General features: G+C 30.4%; 1 protein-coding gene across 2 annotated transcripts in view; it reads right to left on the reverse strand.

Annotated features, from left to right (window-relative positions):
• Window positions 1-4,084, reverse strand: part of LOC145324900 (solute carrier family 35 member G1-like) — a 37,249-nt gene extending 33,165 nt beyond the window's left edge. For both annotated transcript variants that reach the window (XM_080167648.1, XM_080167649.1), the window contains exons 1-3: window positions 4,010-4,084; window positions 3,096-3,182; window positions 422-481 (exon numbers count right to left, since the gene is read on the reverse strand). In XM_080167648.1, coding sequence (XP_080023774.1) covers window positions 422-481; window positions 3,096-3,144 — 109 coding nt within the window. In that variant the 5' untranslated portion in view covers window positions 3,145-3,182; window positions 4,010-4,084. The remainder of the gene's footprint in view (window positions 1-421; window positions 482-3,095; window positions 3,183-4,009) is intronic.
• Between the last annotated feature and the right edge of the window lie 10,520 nt (window positions 4,085-14,604).

The raw sequence follows: 14,604 nt of genomic DNA on the forward strand, positions 1-14,604 counted from the left end.
ATAATCAATAAGTTCCACCGTTTAGCCGTTAGCTGCCTTCATTTATTTTTTAACATTTCACCGTTAACTGCAGTAGATCCATATTTCTATGTACTTATCAAACTTCTTTTTCAGACGGAAATAAAAAGTGAATGGATATTTTATTTCATTTTGGTCCAATTATAAATATCTTAATATAATCTTAATTAGTTAATACTATGTAAAAAGTTATTTTCTCGTATAATTGTTGAAAGATATTTCCAATATGGCTTCGAGACCGATTAAAATCCGCCAGATAAGACAGGATCTCAGCCATACTGAAAAATCATGTGTAAATATACATTGCAAAATATTCTTTAAATCATATCTTAAAATCAATAGATTTACGCCGGTTTTTGTCTGTAGACAACCTTTTCCTCATAATATATAAAGCTAACTATACCTATAGATGTGTAGGTTGCTGTGTACAAAGAATTGGCACGGACAGTCCTCCTTGGATCACCTAAAATTTAATCATATTTGAAATATACAGTCCTATTTTGTATATATTTTAATGAGGTATAAATAGATCAAAGAGCAGCACAAAATACAAAAAACAACAATCATAAGAAAAGAAGCACAATTAATAATGGATTGACCAACGGACATAGTGAATTGTAGAGTAAATGTTCTATGCAGGTCATCAAAAAGAAAAGAAAATGAAGGAGAAAGAAAAATTAAAGACAGAAAAAATGAAAATTTCAGATCAGTAATATTTGACATAAAATCACTCCACATAAATTCATTTCACATAAAACATTTCACAAAGTATCATTTGACATAAACTCATTTCACATAAAGGTACACTTCACATAAACTCATTTCACATAAAGGTACACTTCACATAAAGGTACATTTGACATAAAGGAACATTTGACATAAAATTACATTTGGCATAAAGGTACACTTGGCATAAAGGTACACTTGGCAAAAAGGTACATTTCACATAAAGTTACGTTTTACATAAAGGTACGTTTTACATAAAGGTACACTTCACATAAAGATACATTTCACATAAGATACATCTCACATAAGATACATTTCACATAAAAACATTTCACATAAAGGTATATTTGGCATAAAGATACATTTCAGATAAAAATTTTTTAGCAAAATGTATATTTTACATATGGGTAAACTACCCAAAAAAAACCGTTTCACACAAAGGTACATTTCACATAAAGGTATATTTGGCATAAAGGTACATTTCTAATTAAGGTACATTTGCCATAAAGGTACATTTGCCATAAAGATGCAATTAACATAAAGGTACATTTCCCATAAAAACATTTGACATATATTTTACAAAAATAAAACGTTTCATTCTGGTACCCAAAGTTTTAAACTGGTACCCATGACAAATGTGTTCATGACAAATATAATTTATGACAAATGTATCTTTATGTGAAACGTTTTTATGTGAAAAATTCTGTAATGAGAAATTTTTTTATGTGAAATGTATCTTTGTGTGAAATGTACCTTTATGTGAAATGTACCTTTACGTGAAATGTACCTTTATGTGAAATGTACCTTTACGTGAAATGTACCTTTATGTGAAATGTACCTTTATGTGAAATGTACCTTTATGTGAAATGTACCTTTATGTGAAATGTACCTTTATGTGAAATGTACCTTTATGTGAAATGTACCTTTATGCCAAATGTACCTTCATGTGAAACGTTTTTATGTGAAGTGTACCTTTATGGCAAATGTACCTTTACGTGAAGTGATTTTATTTCAAGTGTTTTATGTGAAATTATATAATGTCAAATATTACTGATCCGAAAATTTCATGAAAATATGTATATGACTTTTATAAAATGACCGACAAACAAAAGAAATTGTATACTGGATGCTCTGTGGAAAGGAGAATCTCACAAAATCAATCAGCAATCTATCTTATATAGCAGCAGAGAAAATCGCATTTTCCCTATAGCGATTTGCACTGATGGACGTGCAGACATGATTCTTAAAGAGTAGCTTCGCTATTTTAGAAAATTTGTGAATTTGTGAATTTGAAATTAATAAAGGTTTTCAAATGTTTATTGAAATCAGATTAGAAAATTTTATCAAAATGAATTATTAGTCAAATATGTAATAATGTATTTGAAAAGGTCCGGATATTGATAAAAGTTTGGCGAAACTTCAAATCCTTTTCCATGCAAAATAATATTAAAAATGATTCCAACAAACAGTTTTAAAAGTTACTTAGTAAAAAGCAAAATAGTACATTGTTCCTTATTTATAAAATGGAAATTATATGTTAAATGTTGATTTTAGACATAGAAGTATCTGCTCAAAATAGACTTTTAGCCGGACTATTAACCGCAGCTGAAGGCTGTGAGTGTGGCTTATGGCAGAAGTTTGATGCGGCTTGCTTAAAATTTGTTGGCTGCAGTAAGGACGGCTGCAGCTTATAAGGTGGGTAGGAAGTATAAAAGCTATGTGACAGCCGTGTGGCTGAATTGACATTTGAAGGCTGTGGCTTAGAAAACCGCGCGGCTAAGGTTAGCAATTGCTGCCGAGCCCTGGTTTTTATCTTTGTTTTAATAAAAATATCACTTTCCTTTGATGTTTAACATATTCATTATTTAGTAGCAGGTTTACAAAAAACTGGAAAAAATATTACTAAGTTTATTTATGCGGGTAAATTGTGCTTTTATTTCTTTCAAGTATATGTATTACATTTCAGAAGCGGAGCTATTCTTCAATTCAGTGCGTACAAATGTAATCATTTAATGCGCAAAATTAAAAAAAAATATTAAATCTTTCTGAAGACAGTTCATCGAAAAGTTCTAAATCCTATAATTTAAAAGCTTGGGATGGTTTCTTTAAAAGATAGTCAAACAAGGTTGATAACATCTATATCTAGCAAAGCAGGTATTTCTTAAAAGAGAGTAAAGGGTAAACAATCGAAGAATTGACGCATACCATCCATATAAAAACCTAATTTCTTTCATAGTATTTCCAAAAATAGACGGACAATCTAAGCTTTAGAGTAAATATTAATTTGATACAAGAATCAACAAGAAATTCCAGACAATTATCTTGCACAGAAGCCAAGAAAATCCCATTACCTGGTCCGGGAAGGAGGTGTGCACGTTCATCAACACTGACGGGAGCCATGGCTGTTCTAGTTGCACCAGTCTCTATCTCTTCACAAGCTAATATAGATATATTCTCTTCAGATATGTAAAACATTTTCGTGGATTTTTCTTTAGTTTAAAGAAATAACTTAAGCAGTCCGGTTTTATTTATTCTTTAATGTAAAGAATAATTCTCAACTTTAATATAAAGTGTTATAACTTAATATTTATGTCAATAAATGAATATTAATTTTAATACTAACACGTAATTAAAGACAAACATTAACTAATTCAAAGCGAAGCTACTTATAATGATTACTGATCATCTAGCAGACGATAATGGGGGGGAAAACATAGGTAAAACAGCTGTTGGGGGGTCAATCAAAGACGACATTTGTGGCGCAAAACCAGGCGGTCAAATAGGGCAGACGGATTTGTGACGCAGTATACAGAACGTTTGTGAGCGAGACTACGCTGTAGCTAGGGTATGTCCGTCTGTAAACATAATTTCAAGAAATGCTTTTCTTCATTTTGAAATTAGGTTGATGTATTATTCATTCTAGAACTTCACCCCCATTTTTCTAGGGATCATGAGACAGTAAACGATAAATGTACAATCCCAATTATGATTAACAAAATTAACCCTTCTGTACATTTAATTATTTATATTGGCGGACAAGTTTAGACACAGCTCCATCACGATTTAATTCTTATTTAAGTCATTGAATGAGAAAAAGTGTATATATAAACTTTTAATTTACAGTTTTATGTCCCTTCTATCCCTGAAATATTGATAACAAAAACAATAATAAAGAATAGGGGAGGTGGAGAGTCTGATGAACGTAATACGGACAGCATGCAAATATTAGAGTAGCCACGCAGTACTTAAAAAATCTAACCCTTACCTTAAAATGATTCTAAAATCTATTAGTGCAATATATGACTAGATAAGAACAAGGTACATTTGTGTATTCAAATCTGAAAAATAAACAAATATTATTGATCTGAGATCAAACAAGAATGACAATTATAATAAAAGAGATGCTTAATAAATAACAAATAGTCGCATAAATAGCACTGCGTTACATTTAAATGGTCGGGAAAAGTGTTTTGAATATTTAATCATTTTTAATCTTTTAAACATAATTAAATTAAATTCAGTCACTGGTTGAAGGGTGATTAAAGCGATGATGAAAAACATACCTTTTCTTTATAAAGAACATAAAAAAAACAGATACAGCTCTTTAAATTTCATTCTTGCACAGGTGAAACTCACCGCTATGAAAAGGGAAGGTTGTATTATGGAACTCCTTTAACCTTCTGACTGAAACTGTGGTAAAAAAAAACATTGCTTCTATATTATTAAGTAAAAGAGTTTTTTGAAAATGTTAACCATGAGGTATAATGTTAATTATCTCATATTTTCACATGTTGCAAAAAAATGCGGCAAGTTTCACTCACAATTCAATCGTGAAAATTATTCTGCCAGAGAAGTAGTCTTAGAAAAAAATCTTCCAAACAATTCAGATCCTATGACTAAGATTGTTATTTACAAATACAGCTACTATAGTAAAAACTATCGGCTACACCCCCAAGAAGCCTCTAGTGGCACTTTAAATGCTTTTTAAAAATAATACGATACCTATCTATATTGCTTTCAAGTTTATACGATACCTAGCTATATTGCGTAGGAGTCTCTATACGTAAAAAAATTTAGATTTTTTGTGATTTCTCTTGGGAGGGTGGTTGTACCCTCACCCAAAATAGTTATTAACATTCCCGGGACCTATGAGAAGCTTCCCTGCTAAGGAGAATATTACAATTAGTAAGAACCCGATCGGTTCAGCGGTAAGTGAGATCCTTCGATACATACAGACAGACAAACATCCTGTTACTTTATTATATGGATATCTATTTACCCATACAAATGTCCCTGTGATATCTCTTATATCTCACATGTGCAAATAATTTGAGTAATCATGAGGTGTAATAAACTAGTATACATATCAACAGGGATGGGTATATTCATGTATCATCTTCTCTACCAGGGCCCTGCAGGGGTGTATATTTTCCAATCTATTTAGATATCTTTCCCACACCTCTTTCGGTCTCCAATTTTTAAAAGCGAAGCATTTCTATAATCAGGGTCGGTCCGTCAGTCCGGAACGGTTAGCTTTTTTCCTTTAACTTAGGCATATTAGAATCAAACTTTGCATGCTGATTCCTGTAGTAGTTAGCTACGATTTAGAAAGCGTAACAACTCTATAATCGTTACCAGAATGTCCGTACATACATTTTTAACATGTTGATTTTAATTTTTTTATGTGATATATAATTATCCGATTTTTGGAAAGAAGGTGTATCAACTTTTTTGCTTTTTATTTAAGATAGCTAGCCGGTTCTTTCAGTAAGTAGTAGATGTAAAATTTTTCATAGAATTCAGATATGCAATCGGTTTTTTTTGTAGACCTCTTATTTTTAAAGTAATTTAAGTTTTTAAAAAAAATAATTAAGTCGGTTTTAAGGTACTAAAACGCAACAAAATAAAAGAAGAAAATGGCCAGTATGAACAAAAATAGTAAGATCTTTAATTTGACACCTTACTTTTAAAATTCTGTTGAGTAATTATTGAAAAAATCTATTTTTTTAACCTCGGTTTAATAAAAACTTTAGACCTAAATATTTTCTCAAACAGACATAAAAAACATGGGTTCATATATACCTTTAGAATCAGAAAAATATTACGAATCTATTCTAAGCAAAATTGAAAAAGTTTTATAAAACTATAATAAAAAAAAATAAGTTTATTTTAAGAATCATAATTTTCGGCTTTAAAGGGTTAGCTTGAACCAAACCTGAACAAAACCTAAACAAAAGACAATGCAATGTAGCAGATATTTTTTAAACACAAGAAACAATAATGTATTTTTAACTGCATTGTTTTGAAGTTTATAAACAGACTGATGCATATTTGTTCATAATTTTTCATTCTTTACATGTTCTTTAATATCACTATATTTATTGTAGTATCTATTGTATATATTGTATGAACGTTCTCCTTTTTTTCTGGCAATTCTATAGGTTAATTTTATAGGTTAAGCTTCCCGATTCGTCAATTTTTGCGATTTGTGATTGGCTAGTTTAGTAGTTACAATTCTTAAAATAAACTTTCTATTTTTTCTTTTTTTTATTACAATTTTTTTAAACTTTTTCAATTTTGCTTAGAATAGATTCATATTATTTTTCTCATTCTAATGGTATATATGAACCCATATTTTTTATGTCTGTATGAGAAAATATTTAGGTTTAATGTTTTGATTAAACCGAGGTTAAAAAGATAGATTTTTTCAACAATTACTCAACAGAATTTTAAAAGTAAGGTGTCAAATTAAAGATCTTACTATTTTTGTTCATACTGGCTATTTTTTTCTTTTATTTTGTTGCGTTTTAGTACCTTAAAACCGACTTAATTATTTTTTTTAAAAACTTAAATTTCTTAAAAAATAAGAGGTCTACAAAAAAACCGATTGCATATCTGAATTCTATGAAAAATTTTACATCTACTACTTACTGAAAGAACCGGCTAGCTATCTTAAATAAAAAGCAAAAAAGTTGATACAACTTCTTTACGAAAGTTGGATTTCATAGGTATAAAACATCACAATTCTATTTCCAACAGAACAAAGTTCCATCATCTTTAAAAAAGTTTTAAAAATATTTTGTTTTACTTTGAAGTTTAAAGGAGACCAAAATCAAATCAACTATCTTCACATACATATTTATTTGTTGATGACACATTTGTTTTTTATATACATAAACATACATATTTGATTTGTAAATGAGGAAGACACACACACACTCATTAAATCTTACTTTGAATATCACATATGAATTAATGAATTTATTTAAGAAAATTTCCAGATTGCAGACGGAAAAATGCACATAAATTTTCCAATGTATTAATGATTCAGCAACATAAATTTTCCTAGGTTGGAAAAACTTAAAAGGTGGTGTAGATATAGAATGATGGCAATATCCATAAGTAGAGAATCACAAAGTAAATCATGGATGAACCATGTATGTATATTAAATACAGAATGCTAATTGGAACAAGAGAAATTCAGCTGTCTATCTTAAATAGTAGCTGAGAAAATAACAAAAATGTTACGGCCGAACTTACAGACAGACAAAGTAATTTTTTTTCACTGTCGTCATAATTCTTTGGAGAAATAACCTAAAACCAAAAAGCTAATGGGGAGCTTTCATGAGAAAAATAACAACCAATCTTTACCAGGGATCTAAAGGGATAAGACAATGGGCGACAAATGAGTATACACGAAATCACCCCTTTTGTAGATTACAAATAGTGGTTGAAACGTTTGGACACTCAAATTATTGAACCAACCAATCAAAATTCATGAAAAAAGTCTCAAAGTTTTTAAGCTAACGGATAAGATTGTAAAACTTCGGAGAAAAAATTAATAAAAAGCCCAATATCCTCTCCCTCCCTGAATCGTTTCAGTGGTTGCTTCAGACAAAAAAAATCCTATAAACTTTGTTCGGTTTTAGAATTTCTCCGGTTCATAAGCATATTTTATTAGAAACTTAAAAAGAAAATCTTGAAGTTTATTTAAATCTAAATAAACACATATTATATTTTAACTAAATGAATCACGTAACATTATTAAAGTTGTACTAAGTAACTAAAATCACATATTTGTAAACATATAATTCTTAAACACATAAAGCATCACAACTCACATGAGAATCAGATACAAACCAAGTAAAAGTAAATGACACTTAGGATGATATTTTTATAAGAAAGACTACATTTAAAAGAAACCCAATGGTGCAGTGGATGTGTTAAGCTTCACACACACACATGCACACCGTTCCAAAACATGGATAAAATAAATAAAAATCACAAAGATTTTTTCTTCCAATTTTTTTTATAATTTTCCTTAAAATATATTTACAAGATGTGAATTAAGACTAAAACTGAAACTGCAGTAACTTTTACTTTAATTTACAGTTGTACAAAGGATTGTTTAAAATTTCACATTTAAATGGGGAATTTCCATACTGTTTATAGTTGATCGTTGCAAGATAAAAGATACACTGCTCCACATATGATAATAGATTTAATAATAGAGTATTTGCTTAGGCAATAAAATGGTTTGTTACTATTTGTCCCAATGTACTCTGAGAGGGAGAGGGGGGAAATTGAAATGTAAATTATCCCGACACCGAAAGCTTATGAACCTGTTCTGGTATTTGTTGGCTTAATTGGTTTGTACAAACTAATAGTGTCTCTCTGTCCCACCAATAATTTTGTTTAACATAATTAGGTGAGGCCATTGTCCTATCTCAAAGAATTCCTCTTTTACTAGATATTTACTAATAATTTTTTGGAATAAGCTAACAAAAATCTTATACAAGGCCAATGAAGCCTTAAAACACTTTTATATGAAAATTAATACTCTACTATTACTAAGCGTTATTCTATTTACTTTATTTACCGTCAAATAAAGAGGGAGGGTTTTAAAATAAGGGGGCCCATTAATCTGATAGTACAAATATAAGCTTTTGTATTACTGCCAAAAATAACAGAAATGTATATATGTAAGTCGATTAAGATCTTGTAATTGATCAGTCATAATAATCAAATAGTCCAAGGCATGTTTTATGCTATTTAACGAAGAGATATGGTCCCGAAAAAACTTCTCACTAAATTAATTTTTTTTCTTCAAGTACGAAAAGACTTAAATATTACCCATACAATCTATAAAATCACAATAATTTTTCATGTTGTTTGGCATAAACATAGGACGGATAATAGTACACAATAAATAAAGTCATATGAAAAGCATATGCCTCATGTAATAATGTACATATACTCTTTATACTGTTAATTTAAAAGATTTTTAGAAAAATATGATCTAGATACTCTGATGGAATTTAAAATATGAATGTAAATCCTTACTTGACTTTAACAAAAGCCAATTAGATTCTATTAACAAACTAAAAGCTATAAAGTTTATTTTAACCAATTCTAGACCACAGTGAAAACTGGAAAAATCTTAATATTTCCGGCAGTTGCACAGCAACGTAAGTTCAATAGTTAGAAATTGATTTTCGTGCCGGCTAGATCTTGGATTGTGTTACTAGGCAACAGTGCAGGGGCAGACCTGCTTTTAAATTTATTGTCCCTGCAATGGATGTAGAAAACGTAATATATTGACAGGGGAAAATTTGTCGTCAATTTAGGTTGCTTATATGGACCTCATTTATTGGTCAGATCGTTTATCCTGTAGTAGGGGAGTGGATCGGGGATAAAGGGGATGGTTTGAGGGTATCGTTATTTTAGCCAGCTCTAATCATCACTTTATCAGAGTAAATAAGTATATGGTGCAACATACAAAATCAAATAAATCGAATATTGCCCCCCTTTTTTAAAATCTTCTAACTATTAAACCAGGAATCACAATAGATATGACAATCGATGATAGATTAAAGACCCTAAATTATGATAAACAAAATTAACCCTTGATTAAAGGAGGGGGGAGGTGGGGTAATGCAACCATCTCGTAATCAATGAGTAAATGGCACTTAGAATTCGAATATATATCTGAAATTTTAATGAGTAATCCTTGGTAGGTCTATTTTCCCTAAATCAAACAAAAAGTTGGAAAAGTAACGGCTGGCGGCTCAGCCGTTTAGCTGTTTTTTGCCTATTTTCAGGGCTAATTCATCATTAATTCACGGCGCGTTAAATCAAAACTAATTGGATTTCTGGTGTGTCACAAATATTACCATTAAATTTCAGGGTCGCCACATTTTGTCAATATATTTCCCCAAAGTTTAGAGTGATTTTTTACATGTAATAAAACTATTGTTGAAATTAAATTATAGCTAAAGATAGAGAAAACTAGTTTATTTAATTATATTAATTCTTAAAATAACTGCTTTATAAATAAAATTTCTCAAAATTGACGACTAAAGTTTATGAATTTTAAAGTCTGATAATTTTTAAAATTGAGCTTTTATACTCATTTTTTAGAAAGTATTTTAAAGAAAATACATTTTTAAACATACCCTAGCAATTTCTTTTCATTCTGATCACTAGAACCAACTGTCTGTTACTTTTTATAAAAATGGGGTCATTATTATCTTCGTTAAGGTATGTGTTTTAAGACTGTAATACAGGAGTAGAATGCTAAAATTTGAAATGGCAGTTGCTCTAATATCATACAATATGAAATTGTTAAGAAATGGCTGCAAAACTGCTGTTGCCGCCGAAAACTGGTAATCCTCTGAAAATAATTTAGCTTGTTCTTAATTAATTAGACAATTTTGAAAAACTTTAAGGCTCAATGAGTAAAAACAATGTCCTAGTTGGACCCAAGCATAACTGAGATAAGCAAGCCTATAGTAGAAACCAATCCATTGCTTTGAGCTAAGAAGGAAGGCACAAATTACAGGTAAGATGGTACTAACCACTACCGCACGTAGTATAGCTAGATATCTTATGCTCAAATGCAGATTTTCACAACCATATTTAAAGTTTTAATTTGTTCTTTAGAAGCTACCAATACAAAAAATGTATTTCTAAAATTTTAATGAATATTATTTTTCAAGGGGAAAAAGTTTCCAAATTGCATGGCAACCATGTTATATACTATTACTGGCTGTACTCTGTGTACAGCTGATATAACAGCTGATCCTAAACATTTCAAATGTTCAGAAGTTACAATAGGATTAGGAAAAATATGTTCTTTAACATACTGTGATTATTTGATGTAAAGTGACTCTAGAGATGCAAAATGATTCGTACTGACTCAAATTTTATAGTACAGTAGAAGTGCTTGCTTAAAGCGCGGTGAATTACGTAGGAATCAACTTTTTAAAACATATTTTTGGTTTAATTCATGTTAAATGATAGCAATAACCATTTATTAAATTTTTAGTACCAACAGCTACCGGCTAGAACCGTTTGATAACGTTTTGGAGTGGCAAAGAGTATTATGTGGAGATGTGTTTCATGACTAATTTGCCCTTAAGATAGCCAAAAAATGGCAAAACGGCTGAGCCGCCAGCCGTTATTTTTCAAACTTTTTGTTCAATTTAGGGAAAATAGACCTACCAAGGATTACTTATGCAAAATTTCATATCGAATTCTAAGTGCCATTTTCTCATTGATTACGAGATGGTTGCATTACCCTCCCCCCCTTATAGGTGGAAAAGTTTGGAAATTGGTATTTATTAAACCAAATCAAGATATTTCGATTTACAGTTTGAGGGATTTTCGTACGTAATTGGGGATGTTTAATTTTTCTTCCATTGTCTCATCCATTATTATCCCTTAAGATACATCATAATGTTATGAGGGGAAGTGTCCAATATTAATATCTCACTTGGTAGCAAATTTAATGATTGGATCTACTGCAGTTCACGGTAAAATATTGATTATAACGAATATTGCCAAAAATCTATGAATTTTAAAGGCTTCTAGCTGCCAAACGGCTAAACTTACAGATCATGCCCGCACACTGTTTTAAGCAGCATAAGAAGGCCTACAAATAATCTGAAATAGCCATAAATCAATAATGCATAATTATCTCGCAGTGCAGAGAAATGCGGGGAAAATGCCTATTTTACGCGATTTTCCCTGTTGCATCATTGGATCTTGGCTATTCCAGATTATTTGTAGGCCTTCTTATGACGCTTAAAATGGTGTGCGGGTATGATCTGTAGGTTCAGCCGTTTGGAAGCTAGCATCCTTCAAAATTCATAGATTTTTGGCAATATTAGTTACCAGCAATATTTTACCGTAAACTGCAGTAGATCCCTATGATTCGATACTGTTGGTTGTTGTCATCCTTATTGATGTATCATTCATGAGGACAAAATTTTAGTAGTTCATTTCAAAATATATTGCAGGGGTGTGTATACTACCAACCCTCTTTATTTCGTTCCCTAATTTATATAGTAAAATTAAGGAATAATGTTGTAAATTTCTCCCACCCTCTGACGCCAGGGAGGGTACACAGTTGAATTATACACCCCTTTAATAAAATAATAATGTATATATTTTGTATACAATATAAAATTTTTAGGAAATTAATTTTCTTGTAAGAAAGAAACATAATAAAGATTTAAACTCCCTTAGGATGAGTAATTCTAAATTGTGTATTTCAGTATATATCTCTTTTCAAAAGCAAAGTTTTTCTATAATTAGGATAGCCTTCCGTAACGGATAGCTTTTTACGTTAATTTAGGCATGTTAGAATTGTCCTATTGATTTCGAACTTTGCATGGTGGTTCCTGTAGCGGTTAGGTACGATTTAACGCTATAATTGTTAAATGTTGATTATTAGTAAAAAATTTTTATACATTATAATTATCGGATTGATCTGATTTTTGGAAACTGATTGCTAGGACAACAATGTACAATGTTAAAAGCGAATCATCTCTATAATCAAGTCCTAAAAAATGTAAGTATGTCCATATTATAAACATTATCCTGTATGTGAGCAGATTTTCAAATTTACTTACAATTTTGTTTCGAATTTTATACATTTTTTTCTAATTATTCAGTCTGAAACTCTATAAGTGTTAATGTTCGTTTGTCCTACATTTCAGAGCTTCACTTTTATGGATGTTGTCATCCTTGTTTTAACAGCGAATCTTTGAGATTAGTACTAAATTGTAAGTGTTCATAATGATCATCCTGTATCCTAGATTTACACGGAGTTATATTGTTCAGACATCTGAATAATGTTCACTGAATTTTGAATGAATCTGATTTGTTCAGCTTTGCTAATTCATTAATGTTGTCATCCTTGTTAGAATGAATGATTAAGCTTTGAACAAGGGAACCAATGGAAGAATTTTTTTGTACCCACATCTCATATTTTTGTTTTTTTTTAAATTATGTCCTCGTTTGCTAGTTTTGTTTTGTAAATTTTCTACAATTAGGGTCGGTCCGTCCGTAACGGATAGCTTTTTCGTTAATTTAGGCATATTTGATTTGTCCTATTGATTTCAAACTTTGCATGGTGATTCTGTTAGTAGTTAGGTACGATTTAGAAAGAGTAGCAACTCTAATCATTACCAGAATGGAAGTATGTATCTGATCTGATTTTTAGTATAATGATTCCTGGGACAACAAATGTTATAAGCAAAGCAACTCTATAATAAAGTCCTAAAAATGTAAGTATGTCCAATTATTATCCTTTATCAAGAAGTTTTAAAACAAATTTAATCACAATTTGGCTTGGACTCTTATTCATTTATATTCTGATTATTCAGTTCTGACACCATGTTAATGTCCATTTCCTATCGTTTCAGAGCTTCGCCTTATGGATGTTGTCATCCTTGTTAATATTAAATTGTAGAATAAAGTTTGCAATTTATGTCAAATAAACAACATTTAGTAAAACAAGGATGACAACATCCATAAAAGAGAAGTTCTGAAAGGACATTAACTCAATGTCAGAACTGCAGTTAACTGGATATTCAAAACATAGATTTATAAGTTGACAAAATTATACGTAAATTTGTTGCATAATAGAATACTGTTTAAGGACATACGGATACTTTTAGGACTTGATTATAGAGATGCTTCGCTTATAATATTGTACCTCATTGTAATAGTTATCAGTACTCAAAAAATCAGATCAATCGGATGATTATCTCGCATAAAAAATTGTTGTTAAAAAAGTTAAAAATTAACATGTTTAAAATTGACGTAAGGACATTCTGGTAACGAATATAGAGCTGCTACGCTTTCTAAATTGTACATAACTACTATACATCATCATGCAAAGTTTGAAATCGATAGGAAAATTCTAAATTAACGAAAAAACTATCCGTTACGGACGGACCGAACCTAATTATAGAAAAGCTTCGCTTTTAAAATGAGTTCATCTAAGGTAATGCAAACACAATCGGATACAACTTGATAAAGTTCTAAAAGCAGACGCTGGGACAAACAAGCATTATCACTTGTATATATTGTGGCAGAAATAAATAAACGAAGCTTTTCCTAAAATCACCTCTAGGTAGCTGTCTCCAAATAATCCAACAGTTTAAGTTACGAGACTTTATTGGACATATTGCACATCCAAAAACTTAAACTTAAAAACATTAATCAACATTTTTAGGTGTATTAAAAAATGTCATGAAATTAAAACAAGATCTACCCGTGAACCAAAAAAACTTTATTAATATGACATGAATTTTTCTTACCTTTAAATTACATTTAAAATCTAAATAAAACAAGGATGACAACATCCATAAAAGCGAAGCACTGAAACGGTAAAACAAACGGACATTAACACTTGAATAATCAGAATATAAAAGTATCAGAGTCGAAGCAAAATTGTAAATTTGTTGAAAAACTGCTTAATACAGGATAATGTTTATGTGCATACGTAAGGACTTGATTATAAGGTTGCTTCGCTTATAAAATTGTACTTTATTATTGTCCCAGGAATCT

The sequence above is a fragment of the Acartia tonsa genome, chromosome 7 (genome assembly GCF_053477335.1).
Source record: "Acartia tonsa isolate MP-2025a chromosome 7, ASM5347733v1, whole genome shotgun sequence".
NCBI lineage: Eukaryota > Metazoa > Arthropoda > Copepoda > Calanoida > Acartiidae > Acartia > Acartia tonsa.